Raw genomic sequence first — 18,827 nt, forward strand, 5'->3', positions numbered from 1 at the left:
CATTCCTCCATAATTTTTTTTTATTAATTCTCTTGATATTCTTGACCTTTTGTTCTTCCAGATGATTTTTTTTCTAGATCTATAAAATAATTTTTAGTAGTTTGATTAGTATGGCACTGAATAAAGTAATTTAGGTAGAACTGTCATTTTTATTATTTTGACTCAGCCTGCCCATGAGCAATTAATATTTTTCTAATTGTTTAGATCTGACTTTGTGTGAAAAGTGTTTTGCAATTGTGTTGATATAGTTCTTGGTTGTGTCTTAGCAGATGGACTCCCAAGTTGTCTACAATTATTTTAAACAGAATTTCTCTTTCTATCTCTTCTTACTGAGCATTGTTGGTAATACATAGAAATGCTGATGATTTACGTGAGTTTATTTTATATCATGCAACTTCGCTACATCTGTTAATTATTTCAACTAGTTTTTATGTTGATTCTCTAGGATTCTCCAAGTATACCATTGTATCATCTGAAAAGAGTAACAGTTTTTTTTCTCATTGCCTATTCTAATTCCTTCAATTTCTTTTTTCCCCCTCTTATTGCTAGAACTAATATTTCTAGTACAATAATGAATAATAGTGGAGATAATGGGCATCCTTGTTTCACTCCTGATCTTATTGGGAAGCGGCTTATCCCCACTACAGATAATGCTTGCTAATGGTTTTAGATATACTACTTATTTTAAGAAAAGCTCCTTTTCTTCCTATGTTGTCTAGTGTTTTTAATAGGAATGTGTATTGTATTTTACCACAAACTTTTTCTGCATCTAGCGAGATAATTGTATGATTTTTGTTGGTTTTATTATTGATATGGTCAATTATGCTGATAGTTTTCCTATTACTGAACCAGCCCTGCATTCCTGGTATAAATCTCACCTGGTCATAGTATGCTAAAGATCATAATCTTTGTGATATATTGATGTAATCTCCTTGCTAGTATTTTACTGAAAAATTTTCCATCAATATTCATTAGGTATATTGATCTATAGTTTTCTTTCTCTATTTTTGCTCTTCCTGTTTTAGGTATCACTAAATATGAGGATATTTGTGTTGTAAAAAGGAATTTGGAAGGACTCCTTCTTTGCCTATTTTTCTAAATAGTTTATATTGTATTGGAATTAATTGTCCTTTAAAGATTTGGTCCAATTCACTTGTGAATACATTTGGTCTTAGGAATTTTTTCTCAGGGAGCTCATTGATGGCTTCTTCAATTTCTTTTTCTAAAATGAGGTTAAGGATTTCCAGGAGCCAAGATGGCAGAGTAAGCAGTAAGTTGCTCTCACTCTCTCTTATTGACCCAGAAAATATTGCCCCAGGAAAAATTCTGGAACAGTGGAGCCATCAGAAAGACAAGATGCAGGAGTCTTTTAGCCCAGGAGGCTAGGAGGGTTGATGGGAAAGGTCCCTCCTGCTGTGGCAGAAGGGAAGCAGTATAGGACGGGAGGCATCATGGCAAGGCCCACCTCAGCAAACCAGTAGGAGATCCTGAGCGCCAGGGTGGTAGAGCAAGCAAACACCAAAACCAAGATGCTCCTCCTCCCCTGCATGCAGTGGTACAGCCAAGGGAACCAGCAGACTCCAGCTCAGAGAACCACCACGTGCTCTAGTTGGCAGGTGTCCACCAGTAGCCAAACCTCCCCATGCTTCAGTGCAGCCCCACCCAAATAGGTGTCCTCCAGTGGCCAGACCTCCCACCCCAACCCCAAGAGCTTCAGTGTAGGCCCAGGGAAATGTAGAAAAACCCCACCTGGCCCCAGTACACACCAGCAACCACCACTATGACCCCACCTCAGCACCAGATAAACTGTCAGACCCCTACAGCCTCAAGCTGCCAGCACCTGAGGCCCCAGCACACAAAGCCAGTGACCAGGCCCCTGGCTCCCAACACAAGAAGCTTGGGAAACTGCCTCCTGTGCTCCAACAGGACAGCTCAACTTTATAAGCCAGGAAATGGGCAAACATTATGAGCAAAAAGCAGAAACAGACACAGACCATACATTCTTTCTATGGGGACAGGGATGATCAAAACACAAATTTAGAAGTGGACAACATTGTCAGTACACCTACATCTGAAGCCTCAAAGGGGAATATGAACTGGTCTCAAGCCCAAAAACCCTTGGAAGAGCTCAAGAAGGATTTTAAAAGTCAAATAAGAGAAGTAAAAGAAAAACTGGGAAAAGAAATGAGAGGAATGTAAGAGAGAGTCAACAACCTGGAAAAGGACTAAAATTGACTGCAGAAAACAATTCCTTAAAAAATACAAATGGGAAAAAAAGTCAACTGAAGAAAACAACTACTTAAAAAGTAGAATTGGGGGCAGCCAGGTTGTGCAGTGAATAGAGCACCGGCCCTGGAGTCAGGAGGACATGAGTTCAAATCCGGCCTCAGACACTTGATACTTACTAGCTGTATAACCCTGGGCAAGTCACTTAACTTAAGTTACCTTGCAAAAAAAAATTAAATTAAATTAAAAAGTTCGAATTGGCTAAATGGAAAAGAAGGTACAAAAATTAACTGAAGAAAACAATTTATTAAAAATTAGAATTGAGCAAATGGATGCTAATGACTCTATGGGACATCAAGAATCAGTTAAACAAAATCAAAAGAATGAAAAAATAGAAGAAAATGTAAAATACTTCATTGGAAAAACAACTGACCTGGAAAATGGATCCAGGAGAGATAATTTAAGAATTATTGATCTATCTGAAAGCCATGATCAAAATAAGAGCCCAGACAGCATTTTTCAAGAAATCATCAAGGAAAACTGCCCTGAAGACCTAAAACCAGATGGTAAAATAGTCATTGAAAGAATCCACTGATCATCTCCTGAAAGAGATCCAAAATTGAAAACGCTAAGGAATATCGTAGCCAAATTGCACAATTATCAGGTCAAGGAGAAGGTACTGTAAGCAGCCAGAAAGAAATAATTTAAATATAGTGGAACCACAGCCAGGATTATGCAGGAACTTGCAGCTTCTACATTAAAGGATTGGAGGACTTCGAATATATTCCAAAAGGCAAAGAAGCTTGGATTACAACCCAAGTATCAACTACTGAGCAAAACTGAGCATGATATTTCAAGGGAGGAGATGGACATTCAATGAAATTAGTGACTTCCAAATTTTTCTGATGAAAAATCCAGAGCTAAAGAGAAAATTCAATCTTGAAATATAAGACTCAAGAGAAGCATAAAAAGGAAAACAGGAAAAGAAAAAAAAAACCCATGTTATTCAATAAGGTTAAACTGTTTATATCCCTTCATGGGAAGATGATACTCGTAACTCTTGAGAACTGTATCTTTATCATGATATTTAGAAGGGGTACACATAGACACAGGATGTGGATGCAAGTTGACTTTGATGTGATGATAAAAAAATTAATTAAGGGGTGAAAGAAAAATATTGTATTGGGAGAAGAAGAAAGGAGGAAGCAGAAAAGATAAGTTACATCATATGAAATGGCTCAAAGATCTATTACAGCAGAGGGAAAGAAGGGAGGGAGGAAAGCATTGTTTGAACCTTACTCTCATTGGATTTGGCTCAAAGAGGGAATATCATACACACTCAGTTGGGTATAGAAATCTATCTTACCCTATAGGAAGTAGTAGGGAAAAGGGGAAAAAAAGGGGAGGGGCTGATAGAAGGTAGGGCAGATTGCGCGAGGCAGTGGTCAGAAGCAAAACACAGATGAGGAGGAAAAGGGAGAAAGGAGAGAAAAAAACATAAACAGGGAGAAAAATAGGTTGGAGAGAAAGACATAGTTAGTAATCATAACTGTGAATGTGATTGGAATGAATTTTCCCATAAAATGGAGGTGCATAGCACAGTGGATTAAAAACCATAATTCTACAATAGGTTGTTTGTAAGAAACACATTTAAAGCAGACACATACACACAGAGTGAAGGTAAAAGGCTGGAGCAGAATATATTATGCTTCAACTGAAGTAAAAAAAAAAAAAGCAGGGGTAGCAATCCTGATCTCAGACAAAGCAAAAGCAAAAATAGATCTAATTAAAAGGGATAAGGAAGGAAATGACATCCTGCTAAAAGGTACCACAGACAATGAAGTAATATTAATACTAAACATATATGCACTAAGTGGTATAGCATCCACATTCTTAAAGGAGAAGTTAAGGGAGTTACAAGAAGAAATAGATAGCAAAACTACACTAGTGGGAGACCTCAACCTCCCCTCTTAGAACTAGATCAATTTAATCACAAAGTAAACAAGAAAGAAATTAAGGAGGTGAACAAAATCTTAGAAAAGTTAGATATGATAGACCTCTGGAGAAAACTGAATAGGGATAAAAAGGAATAAACATTTTTTTCCACAGTACATGGCACCTACACAAAAATTGACCATGTATTAGGGCATAAAAACCTCGCAAGCCAATGCAGAAAGGCAGAAATATTAAAGGCATCCTTTTCAGACCATGATGAAATAAAAATTAAATGTAGTAAAGGACCATGGAAAATATACTAAAAATTAATTGGAAACTAAATAATCTAATCCTAAAGATTGAAAGGGTCAAACAACAAATCATAGAAATAATCAATAACTTCATCCAAGTGAATAACAATAATGAAACAACAAACCAAAATTTATGAGATGTAGGTAAAGCAGTTCTTAGGGGAAATTTTATATCTCTCAATGCTTACATGAATAAAATAGAGAAAGAGGAGATCAATGAATTGGGCGTGCAACTAAAAAAGCTAGAAAAAGAACAAATTAAAAATCCCCAATTAAATACCAAATTAGAAATTCTGAAAACCAAAGGAGAGATTAATAAAATTTAAATTAAGAAAACTACTGAACTAATAAATAAAAAGAGCTGGTTTTATGAAAAAAATAGATAAACCTTTGGTTAATTCAATTTAAAAAAAGAAAGAAGAAAACCAAATCACCAGTATCAAAAATGAAAAGAGTGAATTCATCACCAATGAAGAGGAAATTAAAACAATAATTAGGAGCCATTTTGCACAACTGTGTACCAATAAATTTGATAATCTTAGTAAAATGGATGAATATTTACAAAAACATAAGTTGACCAGATTAACAGAACAGGAAATAAAATACTTAAATAACCCCATATCAGAAAAAGAAATTGAACAAACCATCAATGAACTCCCTAAGAAAAAATCTCCAAGGGGCAGCTAGGAGGCACAGTGGATAGAGCACCAGCCCTGGAGTCAGGAGCACCTGAGTTCAAATCCAGCTTCAGACACATAACATTCACTAGCTGTATGACCTTGGGCAAGTCACTTAACCCCATTGCCTAGCCAAAAAAAGAAAGAAAAAAAAAGAAAAAATCTCCAGGGCCAAATGGATTTACAAGTGAATTGTATCAAACATTTAAAGAACAATTAATTCCAATACTATATAAACTATTTGGGAAAATTGGTGAAGGAGTCCTACCAAATCTTTTTATGACAGAAATATGGTGCTGAAACCTAAACCAGGAAGAGCCAAAACAGAGAAAGAAAATTATAGACCAATTTCCCTAATGAATATAGTTGCAAAAATTTTAAATAAAATATTAACAAAGAGATTAAAACAACTTATCTTGAGGATAATACACTATGACCAGGTGGGATTTATACCAGGAATGCTAGGCAGGTTCAGTATTAGGAAAATTATCAGCATAATTGACCACATGAATAACAAAATGAACACAAATCATATGATTATCTCAATAGATGGAAAAAAAAGCATTTGACAAAATACAACACCCATTCCTAACAAAACATTAGAGAACATAGTAATAAAAATTTAACATAGAGAACATAGTAATAAAAATATTTCCTTAAAATATTAAGTAGCATCTATATAAAACCATCAGCAAGCATTATATGTAATGGGGATAAGCTAGAAGCATTTCCAATAAGATCAGGGTGAAACAAGGATGTCCATTATCACCACTGCTATTCAATATTGTACTAGAAATGTTAGCTTTAGCAATAAGAGAAGAAAAAGAAACTGAAGGAATTAGAAGAGGCAAAGAAGAAACAAGGCTATCACTCTTTGCAGATGATATGATAGTATACATACAGAATCCTAGAGAATCAGGTTAAAAAATTACTTGAAATAATAAACAACTTTAGCAAAGTTGCAGGATATAAAATAAACTCACATAAATCATCGCCATTTCTATATATTACTACAAAGCCCAACGGCAAGAGATAGAAAGAGAAATTCCATTTAAAGTGACTGTAGATAATATAAAATATTTGGGAGTCTGCCTGCCAAGACAAACCCAGGGCCTATATGAACACAATTACAAAACATTTTCCACACAAATAAAGTCAGATCTAAATAAGTGAAAAAATATCAGCTGCTCATGGGTAGGCCAAGCTAATATAATAAAAATGGCAGTTCTACCTAAATTACTTATTCAGTGCCATACAACCAAACTACCAAAATACTATTTTATAGAGCTAGAAAAAATAATAAAATTAACATGGAAGAACAAAAGGTCCAGAATATCATGGGAATTAATGAAAAGAAATGTAAGGGAAGATGGCCTAGCTGTACCAGATATTAAATTGTATCAAAATTATTTGGTATTAGCTAAGAAACAGAGTGGTGGATCAGTGGAATAAGTTATGTACACAAGACACAGTAGTTAATGACTATTACAATCTACTATTTGATATACCCAAAGACTCCAGCTTCTGGGATAAGAATTCACTATTTGACAAAAACTGCTGGGAAAACTGGAAAAGAGTATGGCAGAAACCAGGCATAGACTAACATCTTACACAATATACCAAGACAAGGTCAAAATGGGTATACAATTTAGATATAAAGGCTGATTCCATAAGCAAATTAGGAGAGCAAAGAATAGTTTACCTCTCAGATTTATGGAGAACAGAAGAATTTATGACCAAACAAGAGATAGAGAACATTATGAAATGCAAATGGATAATTTTGATTACATTAAATTGAAAAGTTTTTGCACAAGCAACACCAATGCAACCAAGATTAGAAGGGAAGCAGAAAGCTGGGAAACAATTTTTACCACCAGTATCTCTGATAAAGGTTTCATTTCTAAAATACATAGAGAACTGAGTCAAAATTATAAGAATACAGGTCTTTCCCCAATGGATAAATGGTCAAAGCATATGAACAGGCAGTTTTCAGATGAAGAAATTAAAACCATCTATAGTCATATGAAAAAATGCTCTAAAACACTATGATTAGAGAAACACAAATCAAAACAACTCTAAGGTACATCACACCTATCAGATTGGCCAACATGACAAAACAGACAAATGATAAATGTTAGAGAAGATGTGGGAAAATTGGAACACTAATGCATTGTTGGAGTTGTGAACTGATCCAAACATTTTGGAGAGCAACTTGGAACTATGCCCAAAGAGCTATAAAATTGTGCATACCTTTGACCCAGCAATAGCACTTGTAGGGCTATATCCCAAAGAGATCATAAAAATGGAAAAAGGACCCACATATACAAAAATATTTATAGCAGCTCTTTCTGTGGTGGCAAAAAATTGGAAAGTGAGGGGGTGCGCATCAATTGGGGAATGGCTGAACAAGTTGTGGTATATTAATGTAATGGAATACTATTGTGCTATAAGAAATGATGAGCAGGCAGATTTCAGATAAACCTGGAAACACTTGTATGGACTGATGCTGAGTAAAGTGAGCAGAACCAGGAGAACATTGTACACAGTAACAGCAATACTGTCTGACGATTAACTTTGATAGACTTAGCTCTTTTCAGCAATGTAAGGATCTAAGACAACTCCAAAAGACTCAATGGAAAATGCTATCCACATCCAAAAAAAAAGAACTATGGAGTCTGATTACAGGTCAAAGCATACTATTTGCTCTCTCTTTTTTTGTTTCTTCTTTCTCGTGGTTTCTCCCACTGATTCTAATTCTTCTTTACAACATGACTAATGTTAAAATATGTTTAATATGAATGTATATGGATAGCTTATATCAGATTGCAAGCCATCTTGGGGAAGAGGGAAAGAGACAAAATTTAGGATAGAAGTGAATGTTGAAAACTAAACAAATTTTTTGAAAAAGATAAAATGAGGTTAAGTATTCTATTTCCTCTTATGTTAATCTGGGAAATTTATATTTTTGTCAATATTCATCCATTTCACTTAGGGTGTCAGATTTATTGGCATATAATTGGCCAAAATACCTCCTAATGATTGCTTTAGTTTCCTTTTCATTTTTGATACTGGTAATTTGGTTTCTTCTTTTTTTAATTAAATTAACCAATGGTATAATCTATTTTATTGGGTTTTTCATAAAAACCAGCTACTAGTTTTATTTATTAATTCAATGGTTTTCTTCTTTCCAATTTCATTAATATCTCATTTGATTTTTAGGATTTCTAATTTAGTGTTTAATTGGGGATTTTTTAATCTGTTATTTTTCTAGTTTTTTTTTTCATTGCATGCTCAATTCATTGATCTCTTCTTTCTCTATTTTATTTACGTAAGCATTTAGAGATATAAATTTTCCCCTAAGTACCGATTTGGCTACATCTCATAAATTTTAGTATTTTGTCTCATTGTTGTCATTCTCTTTAATAAAATCATTTCTATGATCTGTTCTTTGACACACTCATTCTTTAGGATTATTTAGTTTCCAATTAATTTTTAATCTGTTTCCCCAGCTCTTTATTGAATATACTTTTTGTTGTATTATGATCTGAAAAGCTGTTTTTTTTACATTTGAATGTGAGGTTTTTAATGCTCTAATAAATGGTCAATTTTTGTATAGGTGCCAAGTACCACTGGGGGGAAAAATGGTATATTCCTTTCTTTCTCCATTCAATTTTCTCCAGGTCTCTCATATCCAACTTTTCTAAAATTTTATTCACCTCCTTAACTTCTTTCATTTTTTTTTGTTGTTGTTGTAAAATTTCTCTGGTTCTTAGAAGGGAATATTGAAGTCCCCCACTAGTATAGTTTTACTGTCTATTTCCTCGTATAACTCACTTAAATTTTCCTTTTCAGATTGTTTTGGATGGGTTTGGATGTTATACCAGTAAAAACATTTTTAAACTCATCTTTTCATCTCTTGCTTCATTTTTTCCAAGAATCCTAGTTGAGCTTATGTCCATGATGTGTTTTTCTCTGGGGAACTGCTTGCAGATATTTTAGAGTCACTGTCATCTCCTGTGTTTTTGTCTCCAGCATCCATCACCACAATAGCTCATCATTGTGGGTGTTCTTTTTTGTTTGCCCTTTTTTCCAACCTAATTCCTCACTTTGGAATTAATGTTAGGCTTGGGATCTGTTGAACTTCTGGAGGGGAGGTTTAGGCTTCTTTGGTATCTTGAGGGTTGAGACAGACAGGAGGCCTGTCTGGTGAGGAAGGGGATCTACAAGCTTCCAGCATTCCCTAAGTGATCTGGTCCAGAGCAAAGTCTGATTGGTGCCCCTTTTTCCGAGTTCCGCTAAGTTCCTAAACTGGGTTTGGGTCTGTACAAGAGTAAATTGCTGCTGGACTTGGCTCCTTATCAACCAGTTAGAATGCTCTATTGATTCAGAGTGGCAGAACTGTAGGTTCCCCTTTTGTCTGGATTTCCTGCCCTGGTTGCTCCTTTCTAGGCTGGGATAGATGCTGGAAATGAGGCCCTTCACTTGGGGTCTAAATTACATTGCTGCCGCTGGCTTTTGAATATCCTCCTTTCTCTGTATCCCACCCAGGGCCTCTCTACCTGGGCCTCTGCACAGGACTCCTTCTCAGTCTGACCTGATTCTATGAAAAGTATGTGAAGGCAAGTAAGGTATAAAAAGACTAGAAAGGTAGAAAGGGACTAAGTTACAGAAGTCTTTGAATGATAAACACAAGATTTTGAATTTGATCCTGGAGGTGATAGGGAGCCATTGGAGTTTATTGCATGTGGAAGGGGAAAGGGAGAGGCAGTGACATAGTCAGACCTGTGCTTTGAGGAATAATACAAGCAGGATTGGGAAATTTCTCAACCCCATGGGGACAGCTGAGTATATTAGGACAGAACAAGAGAAGGATGGGAGGAGCACAGCTAAGAACACAATCCCTTAAGCTCCTCATAGAAAAACAGGGAAAAGAAATGACCCAGAAGAAAGGTAAGAGAAGAGGACAAGAAAACATGGGGTAGGCTCAGAAAAGCTTCTCGTATTTGCTTTCAAGAGATAGAGACTATAAAAAATATCTCTCACCTGAAGAGGTCTGAGGGCCATAAGCAGAGTGCTCTGGTGGTAGAGAGATCAGTGTAGAAATAGGCCAGTCTACAGTGCTTCCAGGGACTGTGCAAAGTGCTAAGAATACAAAGAAAGGGGAAAAAAAGTTTTTGCTCTCAAGGAGCTCACAGTCTAACAGAAAAACATGAAAACAATGTACATGCAGGATATATACAGGATAAATTGGAGATAATCTCAGAGGGAGGGCACTAAGATTAAGGAGTCTGGGAAAGGATTCTTGAAGAAGGTGGAATTTTAGCTGAGCCTTGAAGGAAGCCAGAAGGCAGAAATTAGGAAAAGAGTGCTAGGACAGCCTGGATGTGAGAGATGGATAGTTGTATGCAAGGAACAGCAAGAAAGCCAATGTTACTAGACTGAAAAGTACGTGGAAGTGTAAGGTGTAAGATTAGAAAGGTAGAAACAGATCAGGTGATGAATGGCTTTAAAGGCCTAACACAGAATTTTATATTTGATCCTGGAGGCAACAGGGAGCCCTGAAGTTTAGTGAATGGGAGGTGGGGGGAACACATAGTCATATCTATGTACAGGACAGATTTGTTACCAGAGCTTCCTTCAAGAGAGAAATATGTGGTTCCAGAGATTTTTCAGGGGAGATATGTGGAAAAATGAGAGATTTTGGAAACTTGAGACATATAGGGGAAAAGCTGGCTTTTCAACACATTCCTGATTTCTACAATTACTTCCCTAGACTCTGGAGAATTTCCCTTGGGTGAGAGCAGACTCTCTTCTCTTTTCCCTCTACAATATCTCATTTGGTGATCTTATTAGCCACTATGGGTTCAACCGTCATCTCTACAAAGATGATTCTCAGAGCTACACATCCAGCCCCAGGCTCTCTCTCAACTTACAGTCCTTCATCACCAACATCACCTTTTATACATCTTGAACTAGTTACTCTGTAGGAAGGCAGTCAACAACCATTTATTAAATGACTACTATGTGTCAAGCACTACGCTAAGTGCTGGGGATACAAAGAAAGACAAAAACAAGAAACAGTTATTGCTCTCACAGAGCTCACTGACTAATGGAGGAGATAACCTTCAAACAACTATATACTAATAGGATATATACAGGATAAACCAGGGGCAGTCTCAGAAGGAAGGCACTAAGATTAAGGAGGACTGGGAATGGCTTCTTCCAGAAGGCTAGATTTAAGATGTGCCTTGAGGGAAGCCAAAGAATGTACATGGAGATGAAGAGGGAGAGAGTTCCAGGTATGGAGGATAGCCAGTGAAAATGTGTAAGGTAGGGAGACAGAAATGTTATGTGCAAGGGGACCAGTGTCACTGGATCACAGAGAACATAGAGGGGAGTAAGCTGCAAGAAGACTCGAAAGGTAAGAAGGACTCAGATACCGGAAAGTTTTAGAAGTCAAACAAAGGATTTTATATTTGTTCCTGGAGGTGATAGGGAGCCACTGGAATTTACTGAATAGAGCAGTGATATGCCTGCAATTTAGGAAGAACAATTTGACACAATTCAACAGCTGAGTGAAGGATAGAATGCAGTAGGGAAAGACTCAAGGCAGGAGATCAACCACCAAGCTATTTCAATAGCTTAGGTATGAGGTGAGAAGGGATTGTACCAGGGTGGTAGCAGTTTCAAAAGAGAGAAGGGGGCATAAACAAGAGATCTTACAAAGGAAGAAAAGGACTTGGCAACTGATTGGTTATGGGGTGGGTTAGAGAGTATGAGGAGTCGATGATGACACTGTACTGAGAGAACTCATTATCTTTTCCTGAAAACTCTCTGCTCTTCTAAATTTTCTTAGTATGCTCAAGGTACCAACAACTTTCCAGGAATCCAAGTTTGCAACCTAAATTTCATTCTCCTTCCTCATTCTCAGTCACTCCATATTTCCAATCTATTGACAAATGTAACAATTTTTTGTCTTTCACAACATAACTCATATACATCATCTTCTATCTACTAACACAGAGACTACCCTAGTTCAGGCCTTCATCACCTCTTACCTGGACTACTTGAAGAGCTTTCTAATTGGCCATTCTGCTTTAAATATCTCTCCATTTTAATCCATCTTCCACTTGGCTCCCAAAACAACTATCCTAAAGTCAATAAACACCAGTGGTTCCTTATGACCTCTAGGATCAAATAACTCCATTTATCAGGTAAAACTTTTCATAACTTGGCCCTTTCTGACCATTCTAATCTTCTTACACTTTACCCTCCTCCACATACTCTATCATCCAGCTATCCTGGCCCATCTGCTTTTTTCTTATACATGAAAATTAATATTCTATCTCTCTGTCCTTGCTATCCAACATGCCTGGAATGCTCTCCCTCCTCAATTCTGCCTGTTTCCATCAATATTCAGCTCAAATTCCATCTGTTGTAGGAGGTCTTTCTCAGTCCCCCTCACCTTTTCCTCTTATACTACCTTCTATCTACCCTGCACACATCTTGCCTGTAGCTAGTTTTTATATGTTGCTTTTCTTTGGAATGTGAGCTCCTTGAGGGTAGGGGCTGTTTTTGCCTTTCTTTGTATCCTCAGAGATTAGCACAGTGTCTGGCACATAGTAAGCACTTAGTAAATCCTTTTCAACTGACTGCAGATGGTGAGAATTTTGGACTAGAATTTTCATGAGTGGTCAGAGATGAAGCTATAGATTTTGTGTCATGAGCATAGAATGAATAATAAAAGCTATGAGACAGGATCAGTGAGATAAGATCCCAACAAGAAGAGCAGGGGGTGAAGCAAGAAGAGAATCCAGCTTGGGAAATAGAGAATAAGAAGTAACACAGATAGGAAAACAGAAAAGCATAATTTGTGAAGAGTCAAAGGAGAAGAATACAAAGAAGAAGGTTACCAGTAATATAAAATGTGCTGGAGAGGTCAAGAATGAGAACTGACCTATAATAATAACAGTAATAATGATAACAATAGCTACTGTTTTTACATGGAACTTTAACATCTGAAAAGTGTTATACATATGTTATCTCATTTTGATTCCAAGAATTCCTTATGTGTCAATGTGACATAGGCATATGTGTGATCAAGGGCAGGCAGAAAAAGAAAGGCACACTGAAAGTGAGTCCTGAGGTTAGTGCAAGAGTTAATATTACAAATATATTACACTAGTATGGCAAACTATGCAGATATATATGCTTACCTATTCTTTCACTAAATGCATGAGGCTAATGAGGAAGTTTTTATTGAGTTTTTTATTGAGTTTTTTAATTGGGTGAGTTTTATATTCAGATAAAATGAGAGTCAGGGAGGAAATTACCACCTCAATTCTAGCTATTTTGGAAAGGTTTAGTGAGAGAAGTGAGGTCTTTTTTAATGGTTTTTATTTCTAAGGCAAAATGATTGGGGCCAGAGGAGATATAGTCAAGAGGCCTCTGAAGCTGAAGGGTTCTACTTATTCACAGATTAGTTCAGCACAGGAAGTACCAGCTAAAATAAATTTCACACTGCTTTCTCAACAAACAAAACCAAGTTCAGCTTTTAGCAGCTTATCCCCAGGGAAGGTCAACTAAGTAACTTAAATTAGCACCAAAATCAGGTATGTATTTCCTGAGCTAGAAGTCTAGCAAAACTTGACATAAACAGAATTGCAGAATGCCAAAATTCTTTACTCAAATCGATTAATGAAAAAAAAAAACTTCCTGAAAATGCTTATATTTGTCAGATTAAATTTGGCTTAATTTGAAGTCTCTCTTTTCCCTTATAGCCTTGAAGAGATGTTACTGATTTCATACAATTCCTTATATCATATGGACCCATTTTAATCAGATGGGCTTTAGATGTCTGGGGTATCCAGCAGTACTATACTATTTCATCTGCACCATATGCTTTGGAGACATACTACCTTATTAAGGTTCAGTATACGAAAAAACTCCTTCTGATTCTGCTGGAAAACTTTTATTCCTTCCTCCACAGTAACACAACTGTCATAGGCCAGGCAATCACTGAGAAATATTTTAGCATCAGCCAACTTGTGGAACTCACTTTTCTGCAAAAGTAAAGAAATAAATTACAACTTGATTAACCTGATTTCTACAACAAAATCACTTTGAATTTAATTTTTTATTATTTTTTAATTAATTCATTTATTTTTAGTTTTCAACATTCACTTCCACAAGATTTTGAGTTCCAAATTTTCTCCCCATCTCTCCCTTCCCCCCACCCCAAGATGGCATGCATTGAATTTAGTTTCTTGAAGAATTAACACTGTAAAATCAACATTTGGGAAAATCTCAAGGGAATGGATTGCTACATTACTAAAACACAAATAGCTCCCATATCTATAGTACTTTACAATTTACAACAGCTTTGTAAAGTGGGTAGTTAGATGCATCATCCTAATTTTCTAGATGAGGAAACTATGTCTCAGAGAAGTTAAATAACTTGCCCAAGTTCCCAAAGAAACAGAACTTAAATTCAGGTTATCTGACTTCTGCCTCCAAGTGAAAGCTAGCTAGAATCATTTCCGTGTGATGACTGACAACTTAAGGAAATTTCATCAAGCAATTCATTTATTGTCAGCAATTTTTGGAATGCTTCCTTAACACATGGTAGAAGAGAAACCTTTTAAAATTAATATGTAGAATTCTGATAAGGGTTTTGACCCACTAATAGCCCCCAGTACCAAAGTTTCAAATTTCCCTTTCCCATGTTACCATTTCTCTATTTATCAATCATATTTAGAAATTTATAATAGAGAAATGCTTACAGGGAACACAGCTAATAGCTAAATCAGAGAAGAAACTTTTGTATCAAAATCAGGATAAGAAAAACAAACTTCTTTCAAAGCACTTTTGAAATGGAAGGGATAACTAGTCCAATCCCTACATTTTACCACCGAGGAAACTTCCCAGACATAAACATCAAACTTATGGCTCAAAAAAGTACAATAGAGGACTACAGAAATGGAAGCTGCTTCTTATCTGGAGTAATTTCAGTAGCACCTATCCTAACTTGTGATTATGGTGTAGCTAATTTTTTTATGCCTTTATTTTAAAAATCATACTCTAATATGTTTTCTTTGAGAACTTTTTAGGGAGCTATCGTGGGCATTCAAAAAAATAGTCATATATGAAAGCTATTTTTTCAACCCTTACAATTTCCATTTGTATCTTCTTGAAAAGGATTACTTTTGTTGCACCTGACACAGATCCCCAATGAGAAGAAAAGCATTATGCTTGGGAGCAACAAAAAGTTTTAAAATACACTCACCTCTTCATGTTCACTGTTAAAGTCTGGTGTATCAAGTGATACATTTTGTTGGTCATCAGTGTTTGTTTTTTTAATACATTCCTTTAAAAAGGGAGAAAAGAGAGGAAATAAATGCCAGCAACATTAGTGCCACCACACAGATCTCTATAAGAAAGCTAAAGACTTTATCTCTTATATTTGTGGGGTGGTGACTCATGGGAAAATTTGTTACTTGGCCTATGACAGCTCCAAAAAATATTTTTGGTTGATAGGAAATGATAATAACTAACAGTTTGTTACATAGCACTTTAAGATCTGCAAAGCTTTATGAACATACATTCTCATTTGAGTCTCACAGCCCTCTCAGTTTTAAAGGCCAAACAAATGAACCAATAAAATCTACAAAAACTATTTAGCCATCCCAAAATACCAAAAAATTAACTCTAAATGATATAAAAAAATTCAATAGCACCAAATAATTTGTTTGCAGGTACACAAATTAATTAGATTCAATGCAATATGTTTATAGTACTTCATTTAATATCCTCTCTAGCTCTTACCAAAAAATCAATCAAGCAAACAATCAACACCATTTATATGGGGACACAAATAAAAAGAATGAAAAATTCGGACGTGCAATGAGCTTATGCCCTAATGGGTATGACACATAGTACCCTACATAAGTATATAGAGAATACATATAAAGAGCATATGTACAAATAAAGGTACTAAAAATAGAAAAAGCATGCTGGAAAAAACACGTTTTTCAAATTAATGGGCTACATTGGGAACAGAGAAGCAATTCTGATCCTTGGTTTAGCTGTCATTAATCTATTTTGAGGAAAAGACTTTTTTATTACCCGGTGTTTCATTCCTAGATCCACTGATCCGAAACCGTTTAAAGTTCAAAGCCACAAAACAAATACTAAAGTTTCTCAACAACCCACTATCCAGCCGACTCATCTACCCTTCCTTCTGCGGCTGTGCAGTGTGCTTATGAAAAATGGACACCTTTACAAACAAGCAAAACCATTACATAGCGGGTTCTATAACACCGACAAATCAAATAGAAAATAATTTAAACACTCACCTTCTTTGTGCAATTTTCACACTTCATTTGGAGAGTTGTTTTTAATTGCTGTTTTAGCACAAATATCGGGAAGGTAGGTTCAGAGTCTGGTCTTCGTGTGTGTTTCGATACGGACTGACTAGGAAGAACGAAGAAAAGAGACGTATTCAGAAAGTGTATTTTTCTGCTCTCAGAAAAAATGCCTCACAAAGAACATATATCACACCAGTTCTTCAATCCCACTCAAATGAATTTCAGTTCCTGCTGCCCTTTGTTAGCATTGCCCTGCTCCCCTTTTTTCAGTAGGCTGCTCCTTGATTGGCACTTCTTAATCGCCAATGAGAATTCAAAGAGTGGGAGGGTTAGAAATACAAGAACCAATCTAAATTTCCAAGAGGCAGCTCTTCCAGCTCTATGTCCTTCAGCAGTGGTATGAGATAAAAGTTGTTAGTGGTTATTACGTTCTAATTTTCAATAATTCTTAGAAAGAAATTATTCCTCACCTCCATACTATGCGCTATAGGTGAAAAAATGTTAAAAAAATATACGTCTCCATGTAAACATAAAGGATTAAAACAGAACAGTTTTGTTCATAACTTTAGGAGTTGTGACATTTTGATTTAATCCTTAGGTAGAAAACCAGCAAAGTTTGACCCTAGAAGGAAACTGCGAGTTGCAGAATGCGGAGGATTTTTTTTTCCACTTTGGCTGTCGCAAAAATTCAAACCAAGCGCAAGAGGAATACCAAGCACAAAATCGTTAAAATGAGGGGTTGGGCGGGGCCTTAGAGATGGACAGGACCATAGAATTTAGAGCGGGGGAGGCCTTTCGGGGTTATCTAGTCCACCACCCCTCTCGTTTTAGAGCTTAATCTCTCTAAGAAAGAAGGAGTGGGGTGGGTCTTTAATAGATGTTTTTTAAAATGAGGAAACTGAAGATAAGAGAGATCTCGGAAAGGTCAGGGCTCTTAGCTCAGACTTTAATGAAAATAGAGACATCATGCCATAGGATTAAGGTTGAGAAATGTGAAAGCAGTTCTTAAATTGAGGTTCTTAGAATCTATATAATTTTTTCATCCGCTCAACATTTTCTGTATCTCAATTATTATAGAAACCTATTGTATAGAATAGAATTATAGATTGAAGCCTTGTATCCTTAACATTTACAAAAATCCTCTCATTCTCATCGCGGACAATTCGTTTAAAATTCCGCTGAAAAGAGGGTAATTAAGATCCCATTTCCAGAACTCGTTACCTTTGCCAGATGTATTTGGATGACTGGGAGGGGCGGGAGGAGGAGGGGAGGCGGGCATTATTGCTGGGTCACATAAAAAGCACTAAGATACGCGCTAGGGTAGGACCAAATAACAAGAGGGCAGATAAATCATTAAGCCGGGGAGGGAGGTGGATTTAGTACGTTGCAGTTGACTTCATTTTTAAACCATAATAACTTACAGCCCTGGTAGAAATAACAAAAATTAGAGGCTTAAAAATAATTCATTTTCCTTTAATATCATCATCCTCGTTTAAAAAGCAAAAATCTTCGCAAGCACAAAAATGTAATAATTTTCTAAAATTAACCAGTTTCACTATTTTATTTTGAAAAATACATTTGGGTTTCATTCTTCATGCTCGAAAAATATTCATAGTAAACCTGACAGGTGTCACGTACACTCAGGCTGGGTTTTGCTAAAAAGCCGCAGTGCCTCCTTGCTGCAGAATGTGAAACTAGTTCCCATACCCCTTTCTCGTGGCCCTGAGAATTCGTCTTAGGGTTTTGATCTGTTTCCCTTTTCCATTTGTCCTTGAAAGGCGTAGGCAAGGGAGTTGGTGTAGGGAATGGAACTCCCTAACCTAGGAGCTCAAGTCATGGAGATATTACAGCCCAGATTCCAGAAAAGAATTCAGCCCAGACTTGAAGACTGGAAGAACAATGGTTCTGGATGCTAATCCAGAATAGTTTAGGACTTCAGCTTGTTGCTTCTTATACTACATAGGAAATTAGTTAAACTGTGAGCTGAATCCTCTCCTTAGAGTCCTAGGTGGGGTAGAGTGAATTATGTTCCTGAGGTGTTAGGAGGGAAAATGTACGTTGATCTTGTTATACCTTTGAAGTAAAAAAAAAAAAAGCTAATCACAGTTCTAATTAACTGGAGCAGGGGAGTTAGTCACTGAGCCTTTAAATGAGGAAGAGGCGAAATGTAAGAGACGTGATCCTCAGAAAGTGGGGCCAGAGCATGTTAAAAATGTAAAGCACTTGACAAAAATTGTAAATTAATGGAGTGCCTACTTACTAGGGAATGGCTTAAGAAACTGATGGCGCAGAGCAGCTAGGTGGCGCAGTGG

The 18,827-nt window shown here is 36.4% G+C and overlaps 1 protein-coding gene across 4 annotated transcripts in view; it reads right to left on the bottom strand.

Moving 5' to 3' along the window:
* NARF (nuclear prelamin A recognition factor) overlaps window positions 1–17,000 on the bottom strand; it is a 79,858-nt gene extending 62,858 nt beyond the window's left edge. Inside the window, exons 1-4 of one of the 4 annotated variants that reach the window (XM_027840791.1) lie at window positions 16,986–17,000; window positions 16,504–16,621; window positions 15,435–15,515; window positions 14,068–14,211 (exon numbers count right to left, since the gene is read on the bottom strand). In XM_027840791.1, the coding sequence (XP_027696592.1) occupies window positions 14,068–14,211; window positions 15,435–15,515; window positions 16,504–16,530 (252 nt within the window). In that variant the 5' untranslated portion in view covers window positions 16,531–16,621; window positions 16,986–17,000. Of the gene's footprint in view, window positions 1–10,192; window positions 10,292–14,067; window positions 14,212–15,434; window positions 15,516–16,503; window positions 16,770–16,985 lie in introns of those variants that run through there. The other 3 variants (XM_027840784.1, XM_027840776.1, XM_027840801.1) reach the window with 3 other exon arrangements.
* Window positions 17,001–18,827: the final 1,827 nt, after the last annotated feature.

The sequence above is a fragment of the Vombatus ursinus genome, unplaced genomic scaffold (assembly GCF_900497805.2).
Source record: "Vombatus ursinus unplaced genomic scaffold, bare-nosed wombat genome assembly UNPS02004704.1, whole genome shotgun sequence".
NCBI lineage: Eukaryota > Metazoa > Chordata > Mammalia > Diprotodontia > Vombatidae > Vombatus > Vombatus ursinus.